Source organism: Lagenorhynchus albirostris, chromosome X (genome assembly GCF_949774975.1).
Source record: "Lagenorhynchus albirostris chromosome X, mLagAlb1.1, whole genome shotgun sequence".
NCBI lineage: Eukaryota > Metazoa > Chordata > Mammalia > Artiodactyla > Delphinidae > Lagenorhynchus > Lagenorhynchus albirostris.
In genome coordinates this window covers 35,319,723-35,332,508 of record NC_083116.1, presented here as the reverse complement: position 1 = coordinate 35,332,508, position 12,786 = coordinate 35,319,723, and the positions used below count along the sequence as shown (strand labels likewise).

Here is a 12,786-nt window from a genome sequence, read left to right as displayed (position 1 = left end):
ACCTACATGCTTATTGGGTCTCTAGTACCATGCTGGGTGAAATAGGTGCTCTTATGCATCTATTCATTCAAAAGCATTACTTGAGCATCTACTAGGACCCAGGTACTGTGCTCAGCACTGAGGATACAGAAATGAACATGACACCTTGCCCTTGAGGGAACCAGCATTTAGTTGATGAAGTAAATACATACAAGTAAATACATACTTTACAACACAGTTGTGGTGAATATTACCCCAGAGATATGAATACCGCGCTATGATGTTGTGGAGAATGGAACAACTATTTCTATTTGAGGTGTTGAAGGATGAGTAGGAGTTTTCAAGCAAAGAAGAGCGGCAGGTTTGAGGGATGGCATTCCAGGTGCGGGAGAACAGGGTATGCAAAGACATGGAAGTATGAAAAGCCTGAGCTGCCTCTTCACAGTTGAGTTCCTTCTGCTCGAGAATAAAGAGATGGCCGGTGATAGGCATGGTAGCGTGAGGCCAGCAGGACGGGCTTTTTTTCCAGGCCACGGGCATTTCAAAGCCAATAGGCTGCTCAAGCTGCCTCCAATTGAAGAAGCGATAAAGAGTGCTTTTGCTCTCTGCCCCAAGGCTCTCAGGCTAGAAGAATTCTCATGGTGAACCCTGAGCTTTGGGAGGACAAATGAGTAAATCTTCTGGAGCATGTAATTTCTTTACCATGAAGGACTCAAATTGTCCGTGCATGAGTCTACCAAGCTTCTAAACTTGGCCTTCTCTGCCCTTTTGCCTTTTAGATCAGTGCCACTCAAGCTACGGGTGCGAGACCTTGTACCAGCACGTAAACCAGCACGCTGCTGCCTTTAGCAGTAAAATCAAGCTGTGAAGTAAATGGTTTGCTCAGTGGCACGATTTACATTTGCCACAAGCTCCTAATCTCATCACACACTGATAAATACTTCATGGGTCAGCAGTGATCCCTAGACCACATTTTTTAGATTGCTCACTATCCACTAAATAAAATCCTCTATGACAAATGTCTTTATTTCCTTTCAGAGCCTGGCCTATAGGTCCTTTACTCCTGTGAGAATGATGCAATTTATTTTGTTTCTCTTTCGGTTTTGACTTCTAAAAAAATTCCAAGTCAAATTTGAAGCTCAAGGGCATCCACCATGCTGACACTTTGAGGGAGGTGGCTTTTTTTCTACATTTTGTTTTTGATTCTGATTTTCTATCTCAAATTTACGTTTGACTTGATTATTTCATGGACTATGCACTGGCTGGATGACGTTGAGAATGATGGCAATGAACACAACCATGACAAACAGCATTACAGCAGGCATGGCAAGTGGGTCAGATTTCTGGTCTGCATCCATTTGTGTAGAATCGGTGTTGTAGCTGTGTCTCCATGACTCCAAACAAGTTGAACGGGTTAGTCTCTGAACGGACAGAATTGGTCTCATGGAGACACAAATGGTGTTCATGAGGAACTCATTCCTCTGCATGCAGAGGGTACTGGCCTCTGTAAATGAAGTCAGCGTGCACAGTTAGGAGAAGAGCACTCACCGTCTTGGTCGTTACCTGAGTCAGCGGGAGACTTGCTCCGGCGCATGGGGCCAGGGCTCTTAGCTGAACTCTTCTGAGGTGTTGGGGATGCCTTTGGGCCAGCTGTGGCTGATGGGTTTCCCTTCATGACTCGGCATTCTGGTGGAAAAGGACACAGACGGCTTAGTAGAGCCGGGGAGAACCAAGACTCAGCATCTCACCAACCTCTGGAAACTGCAATAAGCACCACATACCAAAGCACCTTAGGGCTCAGGACTACAAGGTGGTTCTCACTGTTTGAAGGAACGATGGCTCTGGAGAGGGAGGCATGGGAGAAACTTTCAAAAGTCACCTGGGCTAAGCCAGGTGTTTACATTCCTGAATCATGGAAACAAGGGAAGGAGTAGAAAAGCAGTTCGGGCAGGTAATTCAATAGTCAACTCAATCACTTTTGGATAACCCAGTCATGTCTCAGAATAGCACCTGTTGACATAATTAATTAATTTCCTTGGAGAAGAGACTGACAGCTCAGAGGTTGCAGCCACGCAGATGAAACGTTCATGAGTAATTTAAAGGAGGGGGAGGGAGCTATTATTTATTATTCATCGCATGCCATGTATTGTAATAGGCATATTAAGGACGTCATGCCATTTTATAAATAAGCACTACCACCACCACCACCATCTTGCATTTACAGTTCTTTTCGATTTTCAATGCATGTTATCATAATCTGCTATGCTGGTTTAATGAATAAATGGACCAGCAGTGACTATGCCACTCAGAACTTACAGAAAGCTCCTGGGTGTGTAGGAGAGTCTGTCAAATGTTCCTGCTACTTCCCCAACCCCAATCTGACACATTCAGAGCACCCTTTCTATGCAGGTCACTCAGCATCCCTACAACGGTAATTTGGGGGCGCTGATTGTACTAATATATTAGGAGGACTATTATACTCATTTTGTTGATGAGAATACAAAGAGCTTAAGCCTCTTGCTTAGGGTCACAAAGGAAGAAAACAGCAGAATAAGGATGAGCAGTCAAGTCTCCCGAGTCCCAGTCTAGAGCTCTTTCCACTATACTTTCCCCAACCTCACGTGATCATGCTCAAAGTGGAACCAAACAGCTAGGCGCAGGGTTGTCTCTCCATTGGACACCTCCTTGTCACCTTCTACTTAAAGATACATTGAAAATATCAGTTACTCAGAAAGATTAGGTCTTTTCTGGTAAATTAAGTTTTTCAGGAAACGGAGTTAAGCAGAAAGCTCATTTTTGTTTGTTCTACTTCTTGTTTTGATGGATGAACTTTAGTGATTACTGTCCAGAGCTGAAGATGTAGAAGATACAAGAAACTGGACACAGCCCGAGATTTGTTTAGCTATTTTCTGGTCATTTGCCTCTTCTCAAAGTGAACACAGCAGAAATGCCACCCCTTTCAGGGTCCCTGTCACTTGAGTTGTTTGTAAACTCTATATGAGTACAACTTGATTTGTTTTTTCCCACACTTTATTCCTCATTATTGGGAAATATGTTTTGAATGTGCCTTTCCATCGGGATCATACCCTAGTCCTGTGGCTGTGTGAGCTAATTCACCGTGAACTTACACGTGGAGCTTGGACTCAAGCAAAGGGAGATGGGCAGATGTTCACCTCCTTCCTGAAATTAACAATCTTCTGGAATCTTGAGCCACAAATCAGGGGGAATGGGGCGACAAGCCAGAAGGTGGGAAGAGGGAAAATGTTTGACACTAACAACACAGTGGAAAATATTTCTAAAATGGAACCGTCAACATGGACCAAATAGCTGGAGGATGTTGACTAGAAAAAAAACCCATATGCATACAATATTCAAGTTCTGAATCCAAATGTTCCTTTCCGTGGTCTGATTGAGCCTGTCAGCCCATGTGACATAATATATGGTTCAAGAAATATGGTCACTATTGGGGCAGGTAGTGAGTTTTATTGAGTCTGGAAGCCAAACATCTGAGATATGCAATCAACTTTCACTTAGAGACTCATGTATCCAACTATACAAGAGAAAGGGACCATGCATGGATGTTTTCCAGGCCATATAAGCCCATGGAAATCCTAAGGGATAGAAGGAGCGAGAACAATGGAACAATAAAATTCAGTGGTTGTCCTTACCATTTTCATCCAGAGAAAAGTCATCCTGAGCATAACGAAATTTTTCAGGACCGCAGGCAATAAACACGTCGTCATCACCAAAGAAATCATGGAGACAGGTTACCTACAGAGAAAGCGGAAACATTGACTTGATATTTGATGGTCTTGTGACAATGAACTTCGTGCCATGTTGGCATGGGAAGAAAGTTTCACATTTTAGCCCCCAGGGATCTCCTTTTTCTCAAAATACCAGGCTCACAGTCTGCACCACAGCCCCTCGTGAGTAAAGATATACTGAGTGCCATTTTCTTTCCGCGCTGCATGTGTGGTATCTTGTTTCCATTTCACCAAGAGTAACTTCAAGACCATGTCCAAATGCAATGTTCCCCTCTGAATTAAAGTCAGCAAGCAGAGGACCCTACAAATGTCACCTTTCCTCAGAGCCTCAGAGACAAGAGTGCTGCTAGCCCAAGTCTGGGGGCAGGGGTGTAGGCCAAGGAAGATGAGAAAGACCTTCTGCAACCTGAGATGGACAGACTCTGGCTGACCGAGACGTGGAAGTCCCTCTCTCTATCTTCACGAGTTCTGAAAGAAGGACACCAGTTTTTAACCGCTTTGGACCCACAAAAATTGGACTTTTTGCTAAAAGTGAACTGAGCACCTGGTAGTAGCCCAGAATACCATTCCTCTCTGAAAAAGAAGGAGGGGAAAACCGTCCTAACCACTTAAAATTTATTCAAGAGCAATGGGTCCCTGTAGGCTTGAGGGTCTGCTGGAAAAGTCGTGTTCCCAGGACCCTTCCCGCCCTCTAGTGCCCTATGCATTGCGGCTTGTCCACAACAGAGAGACAGTCCTCCCCAACTCTTTTTCTGCACAAAGAAATGAGGGTCCCTGGGAACGTATGCTGCTCCTGCAGTCTCCCCACCTCTCAGCTTTCCTAATTACATTTGATAATTAGTCCAGCACACCAGGGAAAGCCCAGGAGAAACCATAGAGTCAAAACATTCTTTTTTTTTTTTTTCAACGGAGCACAGGCTTCGGACGTGCAGGCTCAGCAGCCATGGCTCACGGGCCCAGCTGCTCCGCGGCATGTGGGATCCTCCCGGACCGGGGCATGAACCCGTGTCCCCTGCATCGGCAGGCGGACTCTCAACCACTGCGCCACCAGGGAAGCCCAGAGTCAAAACATTCTTATCCCAATCCTCGGCTTGAAAGTGTTCAAAGCTTCTAATTGTTCTAAGCTACCCATTCAAGCTTCTAGTAATGACTTTCCAAAGGCACCGTGTTCACAAACTAACAACTGGGTGCAGAGATCAATATGTTACATTTGAAAAATGTTTGTATTAATAACATCATCACCCACCCAGGGTCTATTCAATCCCTGTTCCCCCAGCCAAGATGATTGCAAGCCTTACACAGAGCAAGAGATGCTTAAACATTATCCGCATTGTCTCAGCCTCCCAATCACCCAAAGGATGCCAAGGGAAGAGAGGGAGACTTGGAGGGCTGCTGGGTTCACCCCTATTAAGCCTCTTCCCATCCCTGGGTCCTGACCTCATCAACTAGGCCACCATCCTTCTTCAGCCCACTCATCCTCACCCATTCATTCCACAATCACGTAATAACAAACAGAGCTACCACTAATTGAATGCTTACTCTGAACAGGCACTCTGCTAAGTACTTCCAAATCTGTCATCCCATTTTACTCTCACAACAATTCCTAGAGGTTGGCATTATTGTCATCACTATTTTACAGATGAGAAAACTGAGGTCCGGAGACAGTAAGTAAATTACTCAGGTGGAAAGCGATGAAGCCAAATAAGTGCATATCGATGTGACGCCAAAGCCTGTGCTTTTAGCCACTCAGTAATACAAAGCACTTACATATGGTTCAGGCACTGGGGAGACAAAGATGAGTAAGACTCAGGCCATGACTTCATGGAGCTCATAATCTGATGGAATGAGATACACTGAAACAGAACATTTCAGTATCATGTCGTGAGTGCTAGGAGTATCTGCAGGTGCCTTGCGAGCTATTTAGTACCACCTCCAAGTGACCCAGTCACTAACTGGCATGTTAGTTCAATAAGCAGCCTGCATATTGCCCTGGTAGTGGATCCAACGACAGAGGCTACATACATGGCTTTGAACCCTTCTGCAGATGCCCACTGACATCTTGGACCAATACAATCTGGAGCCCCTAACTATGATACATTGTGTGCCGCTGAACTGTTTATCCCTTGCCACCTCTTGACCCTGAAGATCTCTGCCATGCTCTGTGTTTGAGGTTGCCCCTGACTCTGACTGGCTTCATTTAGTTTTAGTCATGAGTGAGGGAAGCCCCTCCCTTGGGCATCCCTCCACTAGTGGTCTCTAGCATTTAGCACTCTGTTTCAAAACCTGCCTGTATTTTCATGAATACTCACCTAGTCCTTCCCATTAAATCACAGCTCTCCTGAATGTAAAGACCAAGTTTATTGCTCCCTATATATCTTCCTGTGGTTCCTGGTAGAGCACTTAATCGCATAGTGAGAATTTAGCCAGGGCTGTTTTTGCCTCAACTGAATGTAAAGAAAATAAGGAGGCTTTGTAAGGCTATACAAAGGCAGAAAAGTAGAAACAAGAAAGAAGAAATCAATAGCGGCAGACAATAGGACCTAGCATTCAAAGGTTTTGAAAGGTAACACAAATATATAAATTTAGGAACAAGAAAGGAGCAATGACTGTGAATTCAGAAGTTATCATTTGCATAACTATGACAATTAGTTTGAAAACAGATGAAATGGATCATTTTTAAAGGAAAACATCAATAAAGAAATTAGCTCAAAAAGAAATAGAAAACCTCAACCAACTACTGGTCATAGAAGGAATTTAGTAAATACTTCAAACAGCAACCCTTCCCCCAAAGGTACCAGACCATTAATTTTGGAGGTATTTGTGGAAATCACTTCCCAAGAAGAAAAAACAAAAGCTCGAAAGCAGCCATGGCAGTGACATGCCACGCTATCCTACTGTAGGACAACAAAGCCGTCACAGATTGTTCTGGGGGTTGCTGTTACAATGACCCACCCTCTTCCAACTCCAAGCCTCTCTGCCCCCGCCCAGGCTTTGGGAAAAGCCTTTGGATAACCCCTTCTCTGGGGAGCTTCTAAGAAAGGCAAAGCCCCTATGCTTCTGACAAATTCACAGTGGTGTGGCTGGCTTCAAACACATTCATTTTGCAATCCAGCTGTTCAGCATCAGGTTTCTTGTGTGATCCCACCCCACATGTTACTGGTTCCCAAATGTAGACAAATTCATATTGTGCATGTGGATACCCAGGGTTCCCAAATGCCTTGGATACTGAGACACGGCAGCCCTCCCCTGCTTTGTTACAGAGCTGGGAAAATAGAAAGCCCTCCATCTTAAATAGGAGGAACCCAAAACACAGAATGTCAAAGTGGCTGAAGGATACACGGATGGATCATGGCACAGTTGAGACTAGCACTCAGGCGTCCTGATTCAATTCGGGACAAAACAATTCAATTGCCTGAGAGAACGTGCCTTCCTAATCCCTGATTTCAAAGGCTTGTTTACAGCTTAGGCAGGAGAGTCACCTTTTGTCCTCGTCAATGCCTGATACACATTAGAACATTTTATTGGACTCAAAAAAGATAACATCTTTATGGATCACATTTTAAATCTATGGATGAGAAAACTCCTATTCATTACCGTCTGGTAACTGAGTATGCAGTAGAGAAGGAAGACAAGGACGAGGGGAAGGAGGAGGAAAGGAAGAAAGAGGAAGAAGGAAAAGAAAGAGAAGAATGGAGTGTAAGACATAATTTCCAAATGAAATTCACACTCACATCTGCTTTTTAAAATTCCACTCAGTTAACACGATACAAAATCCACCTTAGGTTACGTTGCAAATACATAATTTTGCAAACCATTTTTTTGTGGTAAAATTTCTGTCATGAGGTGGCAACGAAATTGGTAAAAATAATAATCATTATGATACCACTTACAGCATCCTCGGAGATCAAGGGTCTTGCTGACATCAGCTTTTGTTTGAAACACACTTGGGTATTTAAGTCAGAGGAGAGAACACAAAAGCATGACACCCATCTTTGTAATTAATCAAATGCCCCCACAAAATAAAGTCAATCAACTCACGTGAACACTGAACCGTTTACTCAATGTTCTTCCTTTAAAAAAAAAACAGCATGAGCTGGGGGAAGGGAAGCTAGCTCGGTTATGCATTATTGTGAGCAATAGATTATATGGACCATCCAGTGGCTTAAATGTCGAAGTACAAATGGGGAAAGAGAGACAACAGATCACTGTGTGTGGCAGTCCATTAGCTGCAAATGGCAAATTCACTCTGTGATTTGATTTAAGCTTGATTAGATTCTCCACCCACATATTACAGATGCTGGCAGTGAGTTCTCATACGTGTCTGCTGCTGGTAGATTCTATATTTCACTGTCTAACTGTTCAGAAAGAAATTTAAGTAAGGTCTTGCTTGTATATCTATGAGACTCACTTCCAACGTGCAAAATACTTTCATTGAAAGTTCAATTCCACTAATATTCATTCATCAAACACTTGCTATGGCAAAAGAACTATGTGAGAGATACAGAAATGTACAGAAAAAGGCCCCTGTCTTCCGAGTTGACAGCATAATAAGGAGTCAGAACCTCACAAATAATTGGAATACAAGGCATACTGTTTTTAGCACCATTACAGAGGCATAAAAAGCAAGAAGAGCACAGGCGACAAAGAGAAGAATTCTACTCATGAGAACTGGGGAAGGCTGCACAGAGAAGATGACACAAAGTGTGCCTCTTGAAGGGCGTGTGGGATATAGGTTGATGGAGACAGGAGTAAAAGGGATTCCAGGTAACTGCATAAATAAAGGAAAGGAAGCAGGAACGTGCCTTTTTCTTAATAGCCCTGGAAGAAGAACTGCATCTTGTTGACTATAGTCACAGAGATTCTAACTCTCTATAGCACAACTGCCCGGACCCATTCTGCCAGCCTTCTGCACAGACAAAACATACAGCTGTCTACTGGTGGAATTCAGGGTGAAGGGAAGGGCAGAGAGTGTCTATGGGGAGAGGAGTGGCCCCAGGGGCGCAGAAGAGGGAACCTTGTGGCAAGGAAGGCAAACCACACTGATTTCCCCGTCTTGCCAACAGTGCGCCCCGCCCTTAGTGTGGCTGGCAAGCTTTGCAAAATGAGTTCATGAAAGATTCAGTAAACATTACGGATGAGGCTTTTTCTAAAAGTTACTGCTACTCTCATTCTGGAACATTTCCTGCCTGCCTGCCCTGGATGGGCTCCGGTCACAGGCTGGCGCAGGGTTGGCGTGGTGAGCGGAGACAATGTTTCCTATCTCTAGACTCCTGTATTCACCTACCTGCTTGACAGCTCCATTTGGTCATCTGACAGGCATCCCGGATTTAATATGCCCCAAACCAAACGCTTACTGCTCCCTCTCCAAATCCCACTTCCCTCCAACTTTCCTCATCTCAGTCACTGGTACCACAATTCCGCCAGCTGCCCAAACCAGAAATCTGGGAGTCATTTTTTTTTTACTAGAACTCACATTTTATCTTGTCCATTGTCACCCTCCTAGTCCAAGTCCACCCCTACACATACACTCACACTCTTCTGCATACTGTAGTCATAGTAGTATTGTACTTTATAATTTCAAGCAGGCGTAGCACTCTTCCGCTAAAAACCCTCCAAAGCCTGTTAACCAGAGGCAGAATGAAATCCACTTTCTATCTTGGCTGTATATTATCCAATCTCTTATGCCACATATGCTAGCTAGCTCCAGTCACACTGGCCTTCTTTCTGCTTCTCAAACACATCAAGACCTTTCGTGCTTCAGAGCCTCACTCTTGCAGCTCCCTCTACATAGAAAGCACTCTTCCCAGAGTCACAGGCCTAGCTGCGTCTTCCCCATCAAATCTTCACCACATACTGGGGGATGTCCCTGGTGGCCCAATGGTTAGAACTCCGTGCCTCCACTGCTGGGGGCCCAGGTTCAATTCCTGGTCAGGAAACTAAGATCCCGTAAGCTGCACGGCATGGCCAAAAACAAAAACCCCCAAACAACAACAGCAACAAAAATAAAATAAAGTACCGCATACTGTATTTAAGTCTGAGCAACCCTCAATTTACATGCCATTGTTGCTTAGAATTTCAGATCTTTTATTTAACCCCACAAATTAGTCATTATTATTTTAATTATTTTATATAGTTAATATTACTTGAGTTTATCTACATATATATTTACCAGTCTATTTGATCACCATTTCTCGTTACACCATTTCTCTGGGGTCATTTGAAAATTAGGAACATGTTTGACCTTCCCACTCTATCTTCCATATCTCAGTCTCACCTTCATATTTTCCATCTTCTTATCTCTTAGGGCTACATTCTGGAAAACATCTTCAAATCTGCCACTCTGCTCTTTCTTTCTTCAGATGTGTTTAATTTGCTGTTTGACCCACTCAAAGAGCTTCGAATTTCAATGATAATCATTTTGACTTTTAGAAATTCTATTTCATTGTTTTCCCCAAATTTGCCTAGTCACAGCTGATAGTCTCTTTTTCTCATCCCATTTTGGTTACACGTTTGGTTTATTTAAATAATCCATACTAAGTTATTTTAGGTCCTTATCTGATCGTTGTAATATCTTATGTCCTTGAGAATCCAAACCTGTTGTTCTCGCTAACTCTCCCTCATGGTGACTTGTTTCCTTTTGTGTTTGATCATTTTTAAAATGATGAGCTCACATTTGATTACATTAAATCTTTGGGAATCCTCAGGGGTCTAGGCTGGGGATGCTTTTCTCTGAAAAAGACATGAATTTGTTTCTGCCAGGTGCCAGGGGACACTAACGATATAGGGGCAGCACCTTTTTTCAGCTCTGGTTCCCCTTGTGACACGAGTAGTATGAATCTGAATTCCAGACCTGTGTCAGAACAAGCTTTGGGATGCAGATTCTCAAGAGGATACTTGTAGCACCAGACACAGCAGCAGTAACAGTAGTACTCTTGTTTATTTTGTTTCCTACCTGGAGTCATGACAGAGACAAACAAGTTTACAGGTAGGTTTTTGGTATATCCCCTTTTAAGGGTCCTGGCTTAATGCGGAGGTTGCAGCTTCAGGTCCCTCACTTTTCAAGGACCTTGTGTCAACTGAAAAAAAAGACCCCAAACCCTGCACAACATAAAAAGCTTGAGTCAAGTTTATTCAGTATCTTACTGAGGACTATAGCCCAGGAGACAGCCTCTCAGACAGCTCTGAGAAATTGTTTTCAAGAAGTAAGGGGGGGGCGGGTTATACACATATATACATATGTGATTTTGGTGAAGGAGGTACGTGCAACTAAGCACACATCTCGGTAGAAGGTTGCTGCTAGTCACGAGGAACAGATAGATACCTTAGTTAATGGTTTTAGTGCTTTTCTAAGTATAGAAAGATGCAAGAATCCAGTTTCATAAAAAAAAATCTTCTCCTGAAAATATCTATCTGAAGGCCTGTTCTGCCAGTTTTCCCAGAGCACTGAGTACCTCATTCTTGATCTCTGTCATGAACTCCTTTCAGGGTGGGTTGAAGGTCAGCAACTGAAGTGGCTAATGACTCAATCCTTGTAGAGCCAGATGATGAGTGACATTCTTTAGTTGGCACTTGCGTGTCCTGCACTTCTGATAATATCCAAAGCACAGGGCTCCGATTCTGGGTTTTGCCCTCAGGGAAGCTCAGGCCTTTACGTACTGCCTGCTGCTCTAGTTTCAACTTCTGGTCCCTCTTCTCTCTCCTGCCTTTCTTTTCCGGAAGCTTAGAAAAACATTGAGAAATGTTTGTTGCAGGTTCCTCAAAACACTAAACACAAAATTGCATATAACTGGGTCCCTGGACCCAATTTTAACATGCGAGGGTGTGTGTATGTGTGAAGTGGTTTCTCCACACCTCTAATAAGCGAAGCTTGGATACCAGCAGGGTGGCCTACAATTCGACTCAGTTCTGACACTATCTATCTGGAGATAGCATCAGATTCCACGGGTTAAGGGTTCAGTCCTACAAGACTGCCCCCCACCCTTTAGATCAGTCACAAGCCTAGGTTGTTGTTACCTGTACTTCTGACCAACTGGCTATAGAACAGAGGTTAAATTTCTTCCAATTGGAGTAAACAGAGCAGACTTGTTTGGGATCCTCTAATGTGGGGGAGCCAGCAAGAGGACACTTTGACCCCATCAATGTCTAACCCCACTTCTTAATAACCATCTAAAGATTTCCACCTTGCTGGGACAACTCTTCCATCTCCGTTTACTCTTCGTTTCGGTCCTATTGATATTTGCTTTAGTCACCTTATTTCTCATAACCATTTCAACATTGCCACCTTGCTGGGAAGAGTCCCGTGACTCTCCCCTCAGCCCCTCCTTATTCCCTTGTTAATTAACCTAATGTTTTTATTAGAATCTGTAAGACCCCCTGAGGGGAAGCTGAGGCAGCAAATTCCATAACGCTTCCAGAACTGTTTTTTATGTTTTACAGCATTGAGATGATAAGGGGTGCCCATGTGAAAGTGCCCTGGATAACAGGCATATTCAGCAGGTGAATATTCCGGTCATCACAAAGCCAGTACTACATGGCTTGCATACAAGCGTCAGCTGCTTCCTTTGGGGTGTTCTACTTGACATTCATATACCACACTCCCTGGTTTCAGGAGTTTCTTGGTTTTGCCCTCTCCCCATGCTAACTTCTTGGCAACCAGAGGTCTTAAATGTACTTTGTGTTGTCCCTGCACAGTTTTTACCTCGGCGGGGGCTGGGGGGAGGCAGCTGAAGTTCTGAGTCACTGAAATCTGCTTTTGGTCTAGCATCAAAATCTGACACACTATTCTCTTTTAGTTTATCTATTATAGATCACAATACCCAAGGGAGTGACTATTTTGTCTCGCTCTTATCAGTGTACATTTCCTTACGCATCCAGTGAATTAACTCCCCAGGAGTTGGAGCCATCACTAAATTCCACTGGTAACTTTTACCTTTAGGAAGTGATTGCAGCATAGCTGCTGCTTCGTACTGTGGGTGACCATGTGGCCACACAGGAATCAAAGGTTCATCATTCTCCTGTCCTTTCATCCTTTCTCTTCCAAACC

At 43.7% G+C, this 12,786-nt stretch overlaps 1 protein-coding gene across 1 annotated transcript in view; it reads right to left on the bottom strand.

Moving 5' to 3' along the window:
- Positions 1–12,786, bottom strand: part of DCX (doublecortin) — a 152,875-nt gene that overhangs the window by 18,349 nt on the left and 121,740 nt on the right. Inside the window, exons 4-5 of the mRNA XM_060137285.1 lie at positions 3,648–3,750; positions 1,543–1,665 (exon numbers count right to left, since the gene is read on the bottom strand). Coding sequence (XP_059993268.1) covers positions 1,543–1,665; positions 3,648–3,750 — 226 coding nt within the window. The remainder of the gene's footprint in view (positions 1–1,542; positions 1,666–3,647; positions 3,751–12,786) is intronic.